Below are 21,302 nucleotides of genomic sequence, written 5' to 3'. Positions count from 1 at the left end.
GTTGAATTTCTTTAATTATTTCTTTTGCATTTTTCCTAGTGCCCACTGGTGTTATTGATTCTGGACGAAACAATTCACATGCTATAGATGCTATATTTAACTATTTACATTTTTACAACATCTATAGATGAGACATTTTTCACAGTACGCCACACACAACTCCAGAACGATATTTCACCATGCTAAATGTATCTTACAACAATTTTGCTGTCAACTTGCTCCTCTGTATGATTTTTCAGCCATGCTGCTTCTATTTCATCGATGGAGCATGTTTTATTTTTTTCCGTCTCTCTTGTCCTTCACAGCCTGCAGTTCGGCCGAAACAATTTTTGTAATGACTGTTGGTCTCATCTGAGTAGGTCATGACTTCTCAATGGTACATTACACAGATACATTAAAAACATTATAAAAGAGACATTTAAAAATATGATGAATTGTAACCATTTCAAGCTTAGATTTGGGTAAATTTCACAACAGAACTGCACATAACACATGATTCATTCAAAGACCTTCTAAAAGTTGAAATTTGCATAGCTCTTTTGACAGTTTCTGATTCTTTCAGACCTGGTGGTAGGTTTTGAGAGTTCAGAAGGTTAAAAGAATTGAACAGCTTAATGAAATCAAAACCAGAAGAGAAAGACTGGGACAATAAGGATATTAAAATTGCCAAGAAGCAGATTATATTCAGTCATTAAAACTCAAGAAGATTCCTAAATAAAAGCTTAAGTACAGTTGAAACCAGAAGTGTATATACACTGTATAAAAAGACATTCAATCTTGTTTCCTCCCTATCTGACATTAAATCAGACTAAACTCTTCCTGTTTTAGGTCACTTAGGATTACCGAAATTATTTCTATTTGCTAAAGCCAAAATAATGACAGAGAGAATTTTTTTAAAATGTATTTTTTATTATTTTCTTCAAAGTCAGAAGTTTACATACATTTCCTTAATATTTGGTAGCATTGCCTTTAAAGTCTAAGTCTTGAGTCTAATGTTTTGGGTTTCCTTCCACAATAGTTTGCTGGAATTCTGGCCCATTCCTCCTGACAGAAATGGTGTAACTGAATCAAGTTTGTTGGCCGCCTTGCTGCACATGCCTTTTTAGCTCTGCCCACAAGTTTTCCACAGGATTGAGATCAGGGCTTTGAGATGGCCACTCCTAAACATTAACTTTGTTGTCCTGACTTTGTAACTAATTTGGCAATTAGGGTCATTGTCCATGTGGCAGACCCATTTGTGCCCAAGCTTTAACTTCCTGGCTTTCCACATAATGTTCTTTCCTCATGATGCCATCTATTTTGTGAAGTGCATCAGTCCCACCTGCAGCAGAACACCCCCACAGCATGATGCTGCCACCCCCGTACTTCACAGTTGAAATAGTGTTCTCAGGCTTTCAAGCTTCCACCTTTTTCCTCCAAATGTAACGATGGTCATTAAGGCCAAACAGTTCCAGATTAGTTCCATCAGACCACAGGACATGTCTCCAAAAATGAAGTTCTTTGTCCCTGTGCGCATTTGTGTTGTTTTTGGAGTAGTGTCTTATTCCTCTCTGAGTAGCCTCTCAGCCCATGTCGGTACAGGACTGGTTTCATTGTGGATAATGACACTCTCTTAACAGCTTCAGCAGCATCTTCACAAAGCCTTTTTTGTTTTTTGCACCAAAACACTTCATCTCTGGGACACGGAACCCGTCTCCTTCCTGAGCAGTATGATGACTGGTCTGGACACTCCCATAGCGTTTATAGTTGAATATAATTGTTTGATCAGATGAACGTGGAACCTTCAGGCATCTGGAAATTGTACCCGAAGATGAACCAGACTTGTGGAGGTCTACAATTCTCTTCCTGATATCTTGGCTGATTTCTTTAGATTTTCCATGTTGTCACAGAAGGAAGCAGTGTGTTCGAGGTGTGCCTTAAAATACATCCACAGGTGTGCCTCCAATTAACTCAAATGTTGTCAATTAACCTATTAAAAGCTTCCAAAGCCATGACATCATCATCTGGGCTTTCCCAAATAGTTTGAAGTTATAGTAATCTCAGTGTACGGAAACTTTTGACTTTGAAGAATGCAATAAAAGATTCTTCCTCTCTCATTATTCTGGCATTTAGCAAATAGAAATAATTTTGGTAATCCTAACTGACCTAAAACAAGAAAAGTTTAATCTGATTTAATCTCAGACAGTGATAAAAAACAAGCTTATATGTCTTCTTATACAGTGTATGTAAACTTCTGGTTTCAACTGTATGTCGTTTTTGTGGGACATGCACAACAGGATTATTTTTTAATTTAATTTTTTAAAAATATATATAAAAAAATCAAGCTAAGAATCTGAAAGGATGAGAAACAACCAAATGAGAGAGGGTAGTAACTAAAATAAACTCTGTGAAGAAGTGCTAACCCACCATCATGACCTGCTGTTCAAAGGTTGGGGGAAAAATTTTCAGCAGATAGGGCAACAGGTATCAGGAATCAGTGATTATGTCATAATAAAATCCTGGCAGATGAAAGACTTAGACTGTACAAAGATTTTTATACATTGGAATGTCTTTTTTACCGTAGTATTTCAGGAAAAGGAGTGTATACTGTGAAATCACTCCCTTAATATAATGAGTCGGGTTATGAAAGAATTACATAAGTAATTTACTTTCATTAAAGGTTGTGCTATAGGTTTTGATTTGTCTGTTTTATGTAACAAGATGCTGATTTGCATATAGCACAAATGAAGGAGCTATTATGTGTGACTACATCGCGTTGCCTGTCATTGATTTCTTTGTTTTGGACAAGACTGTTAAAGGATGGGTCTTATCAAGACGTGGGATGATTCAAAATTATACAACTTTTACAGTGAATCAGAGCGGTGCCTGTGCCTGTGCCAGCTTCTTTACTTTTGAACTGTAAGATGTCCAATAACATGTTCTAGCTCTGGAAAACATGATATTGCAACTGAGAACACCTGAATACCAGAGCAATTATTTTCCAGAGCACAATGAGACTTTCACTTGAAGAGCCCCCTGGAATCTGTTCCCACATTACTCCCTCCTCAAGAACTCCATCGTTGGCAGAAAGAGCCTTCGGCAGTGGCTTCGCTCTGCAGAGGCCTTGCACTGTAACACAAGAGTTTATTCAATCTGTAATTAATCCTCTTTCTCTCTGTCATTCTGCCTCACCCTCTCACTGAGGACAGGGTTTGTTTAAGGTATAGCTACGAGCTAACTCTGCTGCTGTTCCTGGTTCATTGGGAGGATAGGATAGGAATCTACCTGTATTGACATACCACTACACCCTCTCTCACTTTCTCCTGTATTTCTCTGCCTCCCTCTCTCTTTGAGCTTATACCGTCGCTGTAAATGTTTCAGTGAAGAGCTCAAGTTTAAACCTTACAAGAAAAAAGCTAGGCACCCACGTGGAGCATCTTAAACTGAGTGGAGGAGCTGCTTCTGAGATTAGTTTGACCTCACATCCTGCAGACTGCAACGGCCCGGTTGGTCAGTATGTCCAGTTAGTTATGACACTAACTTTTAGTCGCCGCATTGGAAATTGAAATTTCCAGATTGACTACTTCAGTTTACAGCCAGCACTTTTTTGGGGGTTTGTTTGCTACATGTGGTGTGCTGCATGTGTTCTCGCAGAAATGATCCTGCCTGTGTTTACCTGTGCCTGTGTTTGTTTGAATACTCAACAGTTAAATGAAACTAGATCACATTTAAGACAGCCTCTGCCATAGGCGAGCTCAGAAAGCAGGGCACGGTACCTGCTCTCTGCCACTGGCTGTGATCAGCAGTGTATCTTATGTCCCATTCAGACAAGTAACCATTCAGTCAGGCAAAGAAAGACTGATGTAAGGAGGAAGAGAGTGCTGCCAGCTGCCAATGACTGCACCAGTAGATCTTCTGGAACCTGTTGCAGCAGGTTTTTCTTTCTGTATATCTTATTGCTGGGCTAGGCTGGACGAGTGCCATTTACACACACACATGCACACATGCACGCACACACAAAATGAGGATGATATTCTGAGCTGCCAAAATCTGAAACCAACCCATCAACCATTTCCGTACACATTTAGACAGTCAATCTAACAGAAGTGCCTCACTGTCAGGGTGAAGGAGGCTAGATGTGCACTCATCCACGAGGGGGAAATGGACTTCAGGTGTCAGTAGAGGTTGCAGGACTGAATGAGAAAATCTGACTGGAACTACAAATCCACAAAGAGGACACAAAGACAGACAGAGAGAGAGAGAGCAGCTACTCAATCAAAAACTTAGGTGAGTTTGACAGTTTTCAATATGGGAATGATAGTATTTACTGTAAAATATACTTTTATTTGCTTAATGTTTACATTGTAACTTAGAGACCTAGTACAGTACTCAGCTGTTGGTACTGTACTGTTACTATTGGCACTGTCACTGTGTGAGCTGAATGCTGTTAATCCTCTGAACTTTGAGTGGCAGCCTTCTCATTTCACTATATATGCAGATGATAAGGCTTATGATGAACAGATAAACCCGTTCATGTCTTCTGACATCAGCAAGCATCAAAGACAATGAGCTGCTTCATAAACATCTGTGTGAAGCCGTTGAGAAACAGAGATAACGTGCTGATAGCTGCACTGATCCTGACAGATGACATCTGTGTGCTCCATGCTCCTCCAAACATTGCAGAAAATATTGGCTTGGAAAGACATCATTCAAATCAAAAGTCGATTCAACTTGAAAACCAAAACAAACATAAAACATCTATTATTTTATGCAACACTGACAAAATCAGATTAGTTCCACTGAACATGCCAACAGTCAACTATCTGTTTGATTTGATCACAAATGATAAAAAAATAAATAAAATGAAAAGAATTGAGTAAGTGTTATTTTCTAAAATGCTCCGAGAACATTATACCTCATGCAGCAGGTGACTTATTTATACTCAGTGCTTTAAAACCCACCTGACAGGATGGATTCATGACACGACTGTTTCTTTATTGCAACCAAAATTGTTTAACCTTTCCCCTTTCAGCCAAACCATGAACTTTTGTTAATTCATTGAAACCATAAAGATAAGCTCTGAATGTGAAGTGGCCACACAGTCTTGTCTGCAACTTGTCGACTTTCTTTTATGATGCTTGCTTATCTGCTTCTTCTTCTTCTTCTTTTTTTTTTTTTAAACCACAATGACAGACATTGGCATTTGGCCCTGTTACAAAATCATATCACAAAGAATGAAATTTGCATATTAAGACTTGGTCATGTTACTGCACGAGATCACAGAAAAATGTGACATGTGACATTTAAAGGGTGGGGTTAGGCCCGCTGCACGCAGGATTTACGATGAAGAATGTGGTCAGTGTCACTTCATAGGAAACATTTACTCAGGGTTTACCTGTCATTAAAAAAAAAAAAAAAACACAGGCAGACTATGCTTTACTTACAATAAATACAGTTTCCCCTGAGATGCTACAATTTAAGATGTCATCTGACAGAGTCAGGATTTATAGAAGTTTTAAATTCAGGACCAGAAGAAAAATGCAAAGTGTAATTTTCATGTAAAAATAAAATCAACAAAATGAACTTAGGCATCAAAGTTAAAAATACTTTTTAGGCAGCAGTGTGTGCCCTGTCTGTGTTACACTGTAATTAGTAATTTACTGCTAAAGCTGTCTGAGGTGGAGCTACTTTTATTACAGTATACGCTGCTGGGTAGTTTCAAATAAATGGCACAAAAACAGTATAGTAACAAGTATAAGTAGCATAAAGATGGTAATACTGAGGAAAACTATTAGTAAATGTAATTAATTGCAAGTGACTTTAGTACCACTGGCTTCAGTCCTTAAGACTCCATTAAGTGATTGTTGTAATGTTAAAAGTGAAATAAAAGATTATTAGCTCAAAAACGTCTGTTACTTTGAAGAAATATTGATTTGATTTGATCAATTCAAACAGCTGAAGGGTCATTTTAGTGTTACATAACACTTTTGAGGGCTGCAGGGTGGTGCAGTTGGTAGCACTGTTGCCTTGCAGCAAGAAGGTTGCCGGTTCGCGTCCCAGTGGGGGCACCGGAATCTTTCTGCGTGGAGTTTGCATGTTCCCCCCGTGCAGCGTGGGTTCTCTCCAGGTTCTCCGGCTTCCTCCCACGCAGTCCCAAAACATGTTGAGGTCAATTGGTGATTCTAAATTGTCCGTAGGTGTGAATGTGAGTGTGCTTGGTTGTCTGTCTCTAAGTGTAGCCCTGTGATAGACTGGTGACCTGTCCAGGGTGTCCCCTGCCTTCGCCCTAAGTCAGCTGGGATAGGCTCCAGCTCCCCCGCGACCCTAATGAGGATTAAGCGGTGTATAGATAATGGATGACTTTTGAACACAGTTTTGCACAAGTCAAGCACTTTGTTTCCCATTTTCTCCACTGAAGCACATCAGGAATGAAGATCTTCATAGAGAAATTTGTACAACAAGTTGAACTTTTCGTAATGCTCAGTTGACTATTATTTAAAGGTGTAAAATGTAAAATAGAACTGGTCAAAATCACAAAAACCTTTCTATACTGTATTGCATTTATTGTTATTTTATGTATTTTTTATATTGCGATTAACAATAATTATGTATGCATGCAACCAATGTGCATGTTAAAGAAACATGAACATATATCAGTGCCGACAAGAATTCAGCCAAATGTCAGTTAAATTTTACATGTTCACTTCATAAAATGGCCAAATATTTAAAATGCAAAAGCAGATGTTGCAGTCTCTCTCAGATGTTGTTTTTCTTTTTTTCTGTTCAGTCTCTGAGTCGTAAATGTGACACACTGAAGTGTCCCAATGCAGGGAAGAGCAAGTAAGGACAACTATGGCAATAACTAAATCCAGCAAAGAGAAAAAGATTGATTGATGCAGACATGTGACATCTTTCCTTGATCAGTTCTATATGAATACCTTCACTCATGTACTTAAAAGAGGATTAATGCATAGCATATTTTGGCTGAAGCTGCAGAAAGAACCACTGCTAAGGTTGTTGGCCGTTGTCGAGGAATGTGAGCGTGCACATTTTTACTGTGCTGCCAACCTACGATCAGGAGAGCGAATATTTGTATTGCATCAAATAGTCAAACTAGTGAACAGAAACCTTGTGTCAACCTTTGATGCACATTATTCTATTATTATTTCTACCCGGCATTAATGGATCCTCACATTTGAATCATGTCGTGCTTTGGTAACATTTATGTTAGTTTTGAAGATATCTCCTAAACTCTTTGAAGACTTAAGTCATTTGAATGAAATAAAAAAAATGCCTGTTGAATCATAAGGATTTTTATGGTGCGATTGAACAGCTTAATTCAGGCTAATGAAAATGACCTTACTCTTTTTTTTTGACAACTAGAACATTAATATTTAAAATATATAACACTGGAAACAGCTATCAGTTTCATTATGAATCTTGCTTTTTTTTTAAGTTTTAGTTTTGTTATACAAATTTAGTGAGGGCATTGCTTTTGGGAGCTTTTAGTATTGCTTTTGGACGCAGGTTAAATGTCGCTGCAAATAGTTTCAGACAAGCAGTCAGTGTTGTCTTCCGTTTTTTTTTCTTCTACTTTTTTGTTTGTTTTAAAGGCAAATGCACACAGACTCCTGTTATCAGCACTGTCAGAGTTTGTGCTTCTCTTACTGTAAGTGTATTTGTTCTGGCTGGTGTCAGTGTGTCTGTCAAGCAGATGAGAGGATTTGTTGCCGCATTGATGATAAAAAAAAAGGCATTCTCTCAACTTTCACCTTGACACTTTAGCCTCTTTTGATCTGAACAGAAAGAGCCACGATTGCTACTTCCATCTCTTACACACACATCACCAGAGATTCCACTTTCTCTGCCTCAGCATTATTTGGCTTTACGTGACCTAACAGCCATGGTTTGTTGGCACTTTTAATGAGCGTGGTTTATGTCGGGGCTGAGGTTGCTTTTACTGGAACCACGGGCCACGTGTCTCTCACCTCCGCTGGGATCAGATAACAAGTCTTCACACTCAGTCAGATAAAGGCCCCCGTACGTCCACTGATGTCAGACTTTGGTGGTTTTAATGTAGCGGCACTGAAAATGAACTCAACTGTTCCCACACCTGCGCTCACACTGTCAGGGGACGCAGTGTCGTGTATCTCACAGATTCACAGCAGAATAATGACTCCGACAATATGATCTCTAAGGATCAGTGAACAAAAGCGCCATTTTAAAAACACACCATTATCGCTTCTCGTTATGTGGTGACAGCGATATAAATCAAATGTCACCTTCCGCCACTTGAGCTTTCCTCAAGGTGTTTCCACTACTTATAGGACCTGTTTGACAATTTTGCTTCTTTATTTTCTGGAAGATACTTGGATGAGAAGATTAATGTGTCTGATGCTGCAGGCAGCAGTCTGTTAGCTTAGCATTAAACTGAAGGACGGGGAACCTGGGGACACGCATGACTTGGTTCTCCACATGTGAAACTACAGCTTAAGTTTTTGTACCTAATAAACCAACAAGATATGAATTATTACATCTGAAATCATCAGAGGCCTTCTGCTTTTTTAATCATTAATGATAGCTTTTAAAATGGTGTCTGTGGAATTTTAGACTGATAGATTAAATACTTTTATATATATGTATATTTTAAATAACTGCACTTTTCCAAACTTAAAAAAAAATAGTATATATATTTTTTTAATTTGAGGCTGTTTGATTAAATGGCAATATCTCAGTAATTATTCCCTATTATTTATCATCATGTCATTGATTCAGAATCTGCATTATTGAATAAATAAATCACCTCTGATTACAAGTGAGTTGAATTGTATAAAAAAAAGTTAAAGCCAACATAGAAAGCCTCCTCTTTGAGCACACATTAAGTTAGAAAATAATAATCCAGACGTCAATTAGTGATGCTAGATATCGTAGTAAATTTAATATATCTATTTTATGCTGTAAAAAAGTCAGGCAAATCAGAGATGGTCAAGGAGGAAACGTTGAAATGACCCATATGTGATTTTTTGAGGTGTACAACGGCTAGTAGGCTGATTTTATTATATTAACTTTAATATATGACAGTGAAATTAATATTAACGTTTGACTGTCACCAAAAAAACAAAGAAGTTGTTTCCAAAAGTGCTAATCTATTGCTTCCACAGCTTTGTGTAATGTTTAATTTGAACTGCAGCTCCTCACACAACTCAACTCCCGCAAATGAAGCAAAGCTCTACTGATGAGGCTTTTCCTCTTTTTTTACATTTCTTTGCAGGAGCAGATTTTGGTGCAGGATGTCACACTCCCACAGCAGCAGCAAGCCTCAGACTTCAGCCCCTCAGGTTGGCATACACACCTGTGAGCCCTGTGGGACCTGCTGCAGGCAGATGGCAGAATCACAGGTACTGAGCCGCTGCTGGAATTTTCAATTTCACCCCCAAAACAACCTTTTTCTGGAAATAGTAAATTATACCTAACTCTGCCTTCAGTCTGCTAGTGTGTGCAGAATTGAATGGAGAGATTGTTTCTGAATTGTGTCAAATATGCGCTGACAAAGACTTGAACCAGCGACTGATTAATATTTCTTTTGTAAGGCAAACTAATTGTACATCTTGAATATATACAGTTAAGAACAAACTCTTAAAATAATACATCATATGCTTTTTTTTGTTTTATTGCAGAGAGTAATATGAGAAGACTGATGCCACTCAAATGTTTCGTAATTCAAAGTTAAATAAAAAACTAACTTATGTCAGAAGGTGTTTGTAAAGGTTGGAAACATTCGATTTTGCCTTTTTGAGAAGTTATGTCACATTTTGTCACCTAGCCAATCAAGTGATGTCTTCATTTTATCAATATGCAAATGTGAGTCTGTTGGGAAAGGTGAGTCACTATTTTGTTATGCTCTTCGTTTGTTTACTATGAGAGACAAGTTGTAGCACTTCTGGCCTCCGAGGGTTCCCAGAGAGTATCTTGTTATCCTCTTTTATCTTTGATCAAAAAAGGAGTGGAGACAAGGATTGCACACTCCGAAAGCTTACTCAACAGTTATGTAATTGGTAAATTGCACTTGTTATTGTGTAATAATGAATATTACACCGCAGATTAAAGATGAGGATGATGTCTTCTTCACGCAGGAGGAGAGCAACACCTTCAGCTTGAGAACTGTGGCTGCCAACAGGAGGCACAGTGCTGATGGGGTCACCGGTTCGGGGTCGGGCTTGGCTCCTGGACGAGGGCCCGTCGACTCCGACCGGTTCCACCCATACCGCCGACAGTTCAGTGAGGGAGCTGTGGCGGCTGCAGGGTGTCTCCAGCAGTGTTCCTCTCCCTACAGCCGTCTGCAGGAGGTGTGCAGCCCTGAAGCCCGTCTGCACAGCGACGAGGTGCCAGCGTCCTGGGAGCAGTACAACGGCAGCATTCAGGTGTCTAGACCTACAGTGCACTCAGTTTTACCCTCACACACCTACTGCTTCACTTCACACTTTCTACATTCCAAAACAAGTTGACATGAGGAAGGTGACTTAACAAGTCCAACAGGTTATTATTGTATAACACAACCCATGCCTGCACACACTGAAGCAACACAGTTATGTGGGTATAAAGAATAATATATTAAGTGACACTGTGAAAACATGGTCAACAACCTAAATAAAACCCAGCTGCACTATTGCACAACTTCCAAACATTTTAGTTTTTCTACCCTTATATTTGCAGAGTTCGTACCCGGAGCTACCAGCTGTACCAGCGGAGCCTCCCTGCTTCCTGTCTCAAAGTTATCCTTCCTACAGCTCATCGAGCTCTCTGCAACAGGTGAGTGAGGACTGCAGCAGAAGATGGGATGTCTGTGACCATTAATGAAAACACAAGTGGTAGATATTTGGGGCCTAGCTTTCTGATTTTAGGATATTATAATATGAGTGCAAGTAAAATTATTATTTATCGTTTGCACATCTCAAGTTGTTTACACCATATACTTTGCTTCCTAGCACATTCCCAGGTGTGTAAATAGCACATTCCTGCACTCTGAAAACACTTCTATTACTTTTACAATACCTTGAAATTGCTGCACTTGCTGTGTTCTGTCTTGTAACACTTCCTGTCTACTGATTTGCTTTTTAAAATCTTTTTACCATAAAAAAAAAAAGTCCTACATGTTTATTTTTATGCACCAAAACACAAATTCCTCACATGTAAAAACCTACTTGGCAATAAAACTAATTCTGATTATGTGATTTGGAGCAACTAGACTGGTATTTACTAGCTGTCAGTTCATGGTTTTGCTATGTGTGTGTGTGTTTGTGTGTCGTTCTCTGCAGGTTTCATCTAGACTGTATCCGAGTAATGACCAGTCCAGCAGCTCAAAATATTCTCTCCAAAGCCTCTCGACTCCATCACACCAGGAGAGCACCACACAGTCCCTCTATCCCAAACCCATTTATTCATACAGGTAGCGTCATGCCACACCTCACCATACTTCACCTGTATTAACACACTTGTCCACCCTTAATAAGTAATCACATTTAAATTAACAATACTTTGACTTCTTACATGATTATCATCTTTAAATCATTCTGATAGAAAAAATAAATCCAGTGCATATGTTTGAGGTGCATTAAATCTAAGAGCTTTGTTTATAGAAATATGACTGAAATGCTAATATAAATATCTTCTTCATCACTGCAGCATCTTGATTTTCATGGCTTTGAAGAACAGTAAAACAGGGAGTCTGCCAGTCAGTGAGATCTACAGCTTCATGACCGAACACTTCCCATATTTCAAGGTATGACAATACATGCTGTCTTTATTACACACACAGATTAGAACCAAACTGAAAACTGGCAGGCTCATCAGTTGCACAAGCAAAAAGTGTATTCCCAAACACTGAAGAGACATTTCAGGCTGTCAGCTTGCTCCTCCAGTTTCATGAGTAGTCTACAGCATCCATGCTGATTGTGTGATGGCATTATTATTTTGTGTGTTTATTTAATCTACGTTTGTACATACAATGTTGCAGCAATACTTTCTTTAGTTCAGTTGTTCTCTGTAGCTGAAGGCTTCAGGTTTGCCTACTGTTTTGTCATAAGTTAAAGGTCATCCAAACCCCTTGTGTGTGTTGCAGTTGACATTAATTACCCCCATAAAACCCCTCTTATGATTAATGACACGGTGTGCTGCCCCTGCAGCTGGAAGGAACCTGTTAAGGCCAGAAACCTTGCACCATTCAGGAAATCAAATCTGATAATGAAAAGCAAAGCAATATAATTATTTAACTTTGCTCAGAAGGTGATTTTTGCAGATGTCATCTCCTTATAAATTCATGCCCCGGTGCATTAATGTCGATTAAAGGAAGCAGCTGCAGGGTTGGACCTCTGCTTGAACCGTGGTCATCACAAATACTGCACATTTTCCAAAGGATTCCTCCTAATCAGATGAGTTGAGACTCACCTCTGGAAAGAGCTCCGAGGCTTGCTGCCATTCATATTCAAGAAGGCACCGTATAGATGGCTGCTGTCCAAACAGCTGCCTGTAACATTAAATGCAGGCTGCAGGGCCAGAAAATACAGGAGACAGACGATAAAGGTGATACTCTGAGGAAAGTCAGGTGCATTTTTCAAAAGCTGATTTTAGATACTTTTTTGAATATTGTCAAATATGTTTCAGTTCACTTCAGTTCACTTCAGTGGATACTTGTTATGGCACGCGGATATTAGTCACTGCCAGAGCAGATGGTGGCAAAGTTAAAATATGTTGTAATATTCCCTGTAGGGAGAACCGGGTGTCCTAGTTTCCTTTGTAACAACTCTCATAATATTTAAACTGGAATGTTTGACATACAGACACTGAACCACAGACAGGCGGTGGGTGACAGCTGCAACGAGACCAGAGTCCTTTACTGAAATGAAAGAGAATCAGTATCAAAATAGGCCAGGTCTGTCTGTCTGCTGGTCCATGGTGTCAGTCCAGTTGAAAATATCTCAACCTTGGATGGATCTGAACAAATACTCATCCTCCCAACGGGATTAACTGTAATAACACTGGCGATCCCTTAACATTTCATCTAGCACCACCATCTCAACCTACAATACTTTAATACCTGCTAAACTGACAACATTCCCATGTGCCTCAGCAGTACTGTGCTGTATTGTACTTGTGTGCTTTCTACCAAATATAACAGTGAAAAAAAGGGTAATAGTCCGCCAGTCAGGGCACCAAAAAGGTACTGTAAAACAACAAAAAATAACTATCTCATAAGAATACAGTAGTTTTCCATAATTAAAATACATTTTGTCACCTTTATTTTATATGATATTGTGTGAGTCTTTTTTGTTTAATGAGCCTAATAATAATAATAATACGTATGTAGTCATGTAGATGTTACCTTTTTATGTGAAAAATTCTGTTAAATTATGTGAATGGAACCTCTTATTGAACAAACAAATCTATGTAAAATGACCAAACCAACACTTCTTTTTGTGTTAATTGTCACTAATTTTTGAAACATATTTACAGCATTAAAATGTATTAGTTCTGAGTTTAGCAAACTTAATATAACTTAATATAAAGAAAATATTTGTGGAACTGCCAAATTTCTGAATGTATTTATTGCAGTTATGCAGTTATTTCTGTCAAAAAAAGAAGTATTTTTCAACAAGAATAATAGAAATTCAGTCCATTTTTGTAATTTTACTAATGTATATAACTGACAACCAGCAGAGGAAGGAGAAACACAGAACAGCATGCTAATATTAGCATTTAGCTCAAAGAATGTACCTACTCTAGGTAGCCGCAGTGAGCTAAAATGACTAAAGACCAATTCTTGGTAGCTGTCTTTGGCTACTTTTTATTTTCCAAAGAAACAAACTATTGTATTAATAAATTAATACATTTGTCAAATGACAGAAAATATCTTTGTTTTCGTCTGTTCTCAAGCTAAATGACAAACATTTTTTGGCTTCCAGCTTCTTAGACACAATGATTTACTGCTGTTCTTCATCTCATATTACGTACATTTCACTTTGGGATATGAACTGTTGAAGACATCACTGGTCATATATTTTAGGATGCAGTTCACATTTTTCCTTTTTTTTCCCTTACTTTCTACAAAGAAAGTGTAATTTGAGGTATCCCAGCAGCCCTGTGGTAAAGATGTGAATGAAGCATCCTCTCCTTTCTGTGTTCAGACAGCTCCTGATGGGTGGAAGAACTCTGTGCGGCACAACTTGTCCCTGAACAAGTGCTTCGAGAAGGTGGAGAACAAAAACGGTAGCACTTCTCGTAAAGGCTGTCTTTGGGCTCTGAATCCCGCCAAGGTGGAGAAAATGCAGGAAGAGCTGCACAAATGGCGTCGCAAAGACCCCATCACTGTTCGCAGGAGCATGGCGAGACCAGGTGGGTCCCACAAGGACAGAATGTCTGCCAAATGAGGAGGAAAACAACGTTTCTCAGATAACTATGTTTTACTGTTTTTATTGTGTATGCATGCTTGACTCTTTATGCTGATCTGATTTAGAATTATGACAAATCAATAGTAATTTTAGTCCACCTATGTTGACTCACTTGACACATTTTTTCCACAGAAGAACTCGATCGCCTACTGGGAGAAAGACCGGATAAACTCAGATCTTTGCCATCTTATACCAACACAACTTTATTATCCAGAGTGGCTCCTCCCTACAGCACTGCCTCTTCGTCTTGTACCCGACTTCGACCAGCGTGCCAGCCCTTTCGGCGTACGCAATATGCCCACATTCAGCCTCAGCAGCCCTGTTACCTTCCCCCTGCTGCTGCTCTCCCAAACAACTCCTTTGCCCTGTACTCACCCTGTGGTCAACAGTCTGCTGCCGGCGTCCCATCAGCCACTGCAAATCTGAACTCTCCCACTGCTGGGAAGATGCCACCTCTGTACAACGCCACCCTACAGGCTGAGTACAGCGTTGGCCCCAGGACCATGCAGGACCTGCTGTTGGAGGGAGACGCCAGCTATGACGTGGACACCCTCAACCCCAGTCTGACTGACCTGCAGCTGCAAGGTGAGAGAGTCAGGTGGAGACAACGTGGTGAAAAACGAGTAGGACACATGTGACCGGCAATCTAATTCAAAAAGATTTGCTCAGCTTTATTCCAACTTCTGTAGATATTCACTGATATATGTTTATGGCTGATATACTGATCTCATAGTGTATGTGAAGGTAAGCAGATACAGGAGTACAAAAGATATGTTTAAGGTCACTTAAAAACAGAGAGTGCTGACTTGTTTATGTTCTTGCTTGCAACATAATCCAGGTTATAATGCTTCCATGCACAAATGTATCCAAAGAAAGGGTTTATATTATGTCTTTATATGAGAAAATAAAACTGATCAGTACATCTTTATCAGAGTTATCGCTGTTTTCTGAACACTTGGGGTTGTCTGCAGCAACAGCAGAGTACCCAGACATCAGTCAGATCTAATGGCATCTTCAGCATTAGCGGCTTATTCTTCTTAGCGAGAAATCTCCCACCTGCTCCATCTTATTCACGCTATGCGGGGCAGAGCGAACACTTCAGATTAGCAGACCCCCACAGCTCTGTCTTACCTTCCCCACCACCCTTCTTTAGTTGTTTCCTGTATCGCATTACTTACTCTGCCTCCATTTGTTTATGCTGCCAATCTCCTTTTTATTCTTTCTTACTCAAAACAGTTTTATGACTTACAGTAGATTGTGGCGCGAATAGAATTTACAATAACTCTGCTCTATTCACGTTTCCCAATAAGTACAGTGACACAGCATGCACAATACAAGGACCCTGGAAGTAAAAACGCTTTCTAAAAATTATTTAGTCACACCCATGTTTTTCCTGCGACATGTCAAACTGTCTTCTGTGAAAAAGGAAAAATTTAGGTTCCACATTGTCCCCTGAAGAAGATCTCACATGTCTCCAGTTTTCAGCTCAAAGTAGTACACCATTCTTCTAACATCTGTGGTTTTAGTCAAGTGCAAACCTGAATAGCTTATTTAGAAACACACTTTCTGATCTTTTGAGATGGGAAAGAACTGAGAGGACAGTCTCTTTTTTTCATATTTTGTGCATCTGTAGACACACTTGGGACATATAATCAAGTCAAGAGCAATTAGAAACTGGATTTTTCATTAAATGTCTGCTTTGACATATTCTCCAGGGTTACAAACATAATTTGAACTCGCTGCCAGCCCTGTGTCAGATGCTTGTATTCTTTTGCCATGAAGTTAAAGAAAAAAAGAAAAGTTAACAATCACATACATGCATTTTAAAAAAGCTCAATCAGATTCAACTCTCCATAGACTGGAACTAATTTGCAACCAGAAGTAAATAAATCTTCTGCCCTTTCATGATTAAATGACTGGATAGCGAATTGCTGTGCAACTGGTGTGTCACTGCTGAGCGATGATTAGTGATGCTCTCTCAAACAGTAATTTCCTTTCCTTTCGCAGGTAACTTGTGGGAGGAGTTAAGAGACGACAGCCTGGTGTCAGAGTCACAAGTCACCACCACAACGTCGTCCACTACCTTTGTCCTGCAGGATCACCACATCCAGACCAGCTGCCTGCAAAACACACCTGTCTGTCAGACGTCCGCGGTGACCGCCGGTGGTCGGTGTAAAGCAGAATATGAGGATGAGGACACAGGAGGACACGTAGAGCAGCCTGGCTATTTGAATGGACTGCATCCTGTGGTTTATTCAGGAGTGGAGAGTTTGGCTGGATATCTGACCTCCTGCACCACGTCCATCTCCTTAATGTGAACCTCTTTCACCCTCTCTGATGACAAAAATTGTATTTTGTGAACCAGAATGGAAAATTTTCTTGCCACAGTATTTGCTTGGTGGTTATTTAACCCATCAGATCCTCTGTTTACCACTATGTGACCAACTGTGGAGGAAATAGTTATAAAGATTTTCACTGTTTGTTTCCACCGTTCAGTCAATAAAAAACGACAAAAACAACTCTTATTATATCATTTTAGTCTTAAAACACAAACACTCTGCTTTATCTCATTAGCAAACAATAATTTTGATGAATGGAAATATAAGCAGGGAAGCACTTGATAAATTATAATTGAATTCCACAGTGAAAATTATTTACATTATTTGTGAATGTATCTATTTATTTATCTCTTACAAGTTGTCCTGTTGGTTTTTCAAATTTCATATCTTTTTTTCTGTATTAATGTGTGCATTTTTAAGTCATTTTGTAAACATCACTTGTTTCATTTTGTCAATTGTAGAATAAATCTGGACCAACTGTTTGTAAGTTAATCACTTTACCGATGTGTACACACTGCAGTTTCTTGTCATTTATCGTTATTGCTTCTTATAATCAGTTGATATATAAAAAAACCCTATAGAAACTATCTGTATCTTCAATCAGTGTTTAAAGAGCAGCTATTTGGATGCTTAAAGTGGCTACAGTCAATACATTATTAGCAATGTATGAAATGAAAGTATGAATATGATGCATAGATGTAATAGAAATTGCTTCTAGAGATGAACTGCAGCTCCTCTTGAATTTATGAAGCTAAATAGAAAGCTTCAGCTCAGCATTTTGGTCCTGACTTTGCTGTTTTTGTTCCCTCTAACTGTTCTCAAATATTTTAAGCACTAAAAACCCACAGTGCACTATTTGCTCAGCACCAAACAGCAGACAGATACAGTCAGCAAACTCACATAACACAGCTAAAGAACAAGATGTTTTGCTTAATAGTTGGTGGAGACCCAAACCAGAGCTAAACGAGGGTGATGATTGGAACTAAATCCACCAAGTTGTTGAAAACATGACTCCAGGGGACAAAAATGCAGTTAATTCAGGTTTAAACATGTCTTAGAATATGTAATGCAATAACTTTAATAACAACAGACTTAGTGTATTGCATGTTTTTCTTTTGCTCCAGTTTTATGTGGGCTGAGCAAAAGGAAATTGGTTGTCACTGATGTCTAACACTCAAACAATAATGTTTTTGTGGTAAATGATTGGTGGTGTCGTGACAACAGTGCAGTAAGACTGTTGTCACAGAAGATGGCAGCAAAGACACTTTGTGACCTACAGCTTGATGCATATCAGGGGATGTAATGGATTAATTTTTTACTTTCTGTTAAAGTTTTCTACACTAAGCAGCCTGACAAACATGAGCAACACAGTATAAAGACCAATGGCAAACTATATGTAAGTGATATTGTTTCAAAACTTTGGATTATGGATTTCAAACAACCAATGCTTATGTCTAGGTAATGTCGTGAACTTGTCAAAAACTGAAATTTAAGTCTCACTTTGCTACTTTAGTTTGACATTTGAGTGAAAATGATGTATGTGCAGAGTTTGACATTTAAACTGTGATCGCCAACAGCCATAATTTGTATTTGAGTGAATAAGGAGATGTCTTGTAGCATAAATTAATATTTGCATTTTTGTATATTCAGAATTTTTCAATAAGAGAGAAACAGGGGAGATTTTCAGATTTTTCTCAAGGTAACTGGCCTATTTTGTGGAATAAGAAACGTGCAGAAAAACATCAGATATCATTTTCGAATGAGCCTTTTTCCATATCAGCAGTTAAAAAAATAAAAACAACAACAACAATATATGTCAAGGTTTCGCAAAAATCCCATATTTATTGCAGTGATGGAATTTGAGCTGTCAAAACTTTACACACTTTTTCATTTTTATACTTAAAACATTGATCATAATTAAAGTATACACAGTGTTCAGTACTACAGAGAACGTACTGGATATCAAAAGTGGTATCTGACTTTTGGCTAATGTATGTTTTCTGACACTTCAAAATGGCTATTTATTTAAAAAATACTCCTGACTTGGTAGTACTATGAACATGAAAACATAAAACAAATGACACACTCACATAGACAAAAGTACACATCGCTGCCATTCGACTGGACGCTGACAGATTGTAGGAGGGAGGACGGAATCATTCAGATGTGTGCTACTACAAATTTAAGAAACTTCAGGAGTAAAAATGTAATGAGGCTCCTATACAAACTATATACTGTAAATATACATCTGAATGGGTTATTATTTATTCATTTTTCAGGGTGATTTCATTTCTCGCTTTGTCTCATGGCGTGTTTCTGCCTTGTCTGGTTTAGTGAGGACAAACAAGGCTCCTGTCTCTCTTCAGATTATTATCTCTGAAAACACACAAAATTAAAAAATGTTTTCCTGGTGATCGAGTGGAACCCGCATATACAGACTGAAATCAACATTATGTACAGACACTGCATGTGGTTGCTGCCCACACACTCATTCACGCACGCTGATGCAAACTGATGATAAAACTGGCAGAATTCAATGTTCCTGCAAAAAAAAAAAAAAAAAAAAAAAGGAGGCAAAGGGAGAAATCTGACAGACCAGGCAGCGGAGTACCTGGATGGAAACACACGGAGCTAATGGGAGGGAGGATTTAATGCCAGTGATTTGTCCATCAGTTCATCGGTTTTCTGGTCCTGAAGTGGTAGCGGGATCATGGAAAATGTCTAAAACAGGGAGGTACGAAGGGTTGAGGTCTTCCTATGGCCCCCCGCTGTAGGAATAATCTGCCTTGTTGTGCATCACCAGCTTGTTGTCCACAAAGTAGAAGCTGTCTGACTGCGTCTCGTAAGGATGCAGGATCATCTCACGCACTGAAAGAAACAGACAGGGTTTTGTAACATCAAATCCTCCTCGTGTGGGTGTGTTTGTCTCTCCTGGTTGCGTGGTACGTGCGTGTGACACTCACTGATTTCCTCAGACAGCGCCGGGAACTCGTAAATGTGCTCGCATGTGTTCTTGCTGCTGGGCATGCAGAAGCCGAACTCGAAATCGAAGCTCTTTAGCAGCTGGTCGCGGAAGTAGTGCCTCTCAATCATGCGGAAGTTGTTGATGGGGGTGTCGCCCACTGTGAACTCCACTCTGCAGGAGCACAGGGAAGGAATACACCCGCCAAGATGTGAGCAAATTAACATACAAACTGGGTTATCGCATGAAAATAAATCAGTGAATCCCACCTTACACCCTAAGAATCAGCAGATTTTTTTTTAAAATACAATAACTTTAGTATATTTAATGTGGCCATGCAGACAAAAAAAAACTACATTCATACTATGAACACATTTAGACTTATAGGAAGTAAGTACATAAGAAAGGGTTGAAATTTAATGCTTTTTCGTTAGTGTTATTTAATCAGCACATGGAGCCTTCATAACTTCATACATAACCAGGCCTGAAAAACAGATTTGCACTCTAATCTAAAGCCACACTTGCAAGGCTGCAAGGTGGCTTGGTGATTAGCACTGCCGCCTTGTAGCTACAAGATCCCCAGTTCGCGTCCCAGTTATATGCCTGGGATCTTTCTGCGTGGAGTTTGCACGTTCACCTCGTGCAGTGTGATTGAGGTTAATTAGTGATTCTAAATTGTCTGTAGGCATGAATGTGAGTGTGCTTGTTTATCTCTAAGTGTATCTCTGTGATATTCTGGTTGATTAATCGTAGCAACTGGACTTGCTTGAGTTCGTTGAAGACGTTTCACCTCTCATCCAAGAGGCTTCATCAGTTCTGACTGACTAGTTGGGAGATCCAGATATTTATATCCTAAGGAGCTATTAACACCTGAGTTCCAGTTTCAATTGGGGGTTGTTACTCATCCCCCTCGTTATGTGAGTCGTTAGTGCTCCCCCTGCCACAAAGGGGTTCGTTAGGGTCTTTTGTGGCTGGGTGTGAATGCGGTTTCATCTTCCTGGCGAGAGATCTTCGGACTGAATTGTAAACCGGTGAGAGATGATGACTCAGACCTCCACCTCTGTTGAGGGATGGTCTTTCCAGTTTGACATAGATGGCTTCTTTTACCCTTCTCTCAAACCATCTGTCCTGCCTGGCCAAAATCTGTACGTTGCTGTCTTCGAATGAGTGTCCTTTGTCCTTGAGATATAGGTGGACTGCTGAGTCCTGTTTTGAGGAGGTGGCTCTTCTGTGCTGAGCCATGCGCTTGTGGAGCGGTTGTTTTGTCTCCCAGATGTGCAGGTCTTGGCATTTCTCGCTGCACTGGACTGTGTACACCATGTTGCTTTGTTTGTGTCTCGATGTCTTGTCCTTAGGGTGAACCAGCTTCTGTCTCAGGGTGTTGGTGGGCTTGAAATGAACTGGAATGTTGTGTTTGTTGAAAATCCTCCTGAGCTTCTCAGAAATTCCTGCAATATAGGGGGTGACTATGTTGTTTCGTTTCTTGGTCTTTTCTTCTCTATCTCCTCTGGGTTTTATAGAGGATTTGATGAAAGACCAGCTTGGGTAGCCACAGGGTTTGAGTGCTGTCTTGATATG

At 39.3% G+C, this 21,302-nt stretch overlaps 2 protein-coding genes across 2 annotated transcripts in view; one reads left to right on the top strand and one right to left on the bottom strand.

The window, feature by feature from the left end:
• Window positions 1-9,324: 9,324 nt before the first annotated feature.
• Window positions 9,325-17,244, top strand: foxn1 (forkhead box N1). Its single transcript, XM_008295040.1, has 8 exons — window positions 9,325-9,377; window positions 10,113-10,400; window positions 10,693-10,788; window positions 11,295-11,425; window positions 11,662-11,758; window positions 14,160-14,367; window positions 14,556-15,008; window positions 16,431-17,244. The coding sequence occupies exons 1-8, from the start codon at window positions 9,363-9,365 to the stop codon at window positions 16,739-16,741; spliced, it is 1,599 nt and encodes a 532-aa protein (XP_008293262.1). The 5' UTR covers window positions 9,325-9,362; the 3' UTR covers window positions 16,742-17,244.
• Window positions 17,245-19,517: 2,273 nt separating this feature from the next.
• The window catches only part of LOC103367116 (protein unc-119 homolog A), a 22,531-nt gene continuing 20,746 nt past the window's right edge, over window positions 19,518-21,302 (bottom strand). Inside the window, exons 4-5 of the mRNA XM_008295039.1 lie at window positions 19,726-19,898; window positions 19,518-19,630 (exon numbers count right to left, since the gene is read on the bottom strand). Of these exons, the coding sequence (XP_008293261.1) occupies window positions 19,518-19,630; window positions 19,726-19,898 (286 nt within the window). The remainder of the gene's footprint in view (window positions 19,631-19,725; window positions 19,899-21,302) is intronic.

Source organism: Stegastes partitus, unplaced genomic scaffold (genome assembly GCF_000690725.1).
Source record: "Stegastes partitus isolate 25-593 unplaced genomic scaffold, Stegastes_partitus-1.0.2 Scaffold1016, whole genome shotgun sequence".
NCBI classification, from domain to species: domain Eukaryota; kingdom Metazoa; phylum Chordata; class Actinopteri; family Pomacentridae; genus Stegastes; species Stegastes partitus.
This window is presented reverse-complemented; position numbering and strand designations above follow the sequence as displayed.

Excerpts from the sequence above, each read along its gene's own strand:
- foxn1 (XM_008295040.1), top strand. Across the intron at positions 10,789-11,294 it reads CATCGAGCTCTCTGCAACAG|GTTTCATCTAGACTGTATCC; the intron begins GTGAGTGAGGAC and ends CGTTCTCTGCAG. Across the intron at positions 15,009-16,430 it reads GACTGACCTGCAGCTGCAAG|GTAACTTGTGGGAGGAGTTA; the intron begins GTGAGAGAGTCA and ends TTCCTTTCGCAG.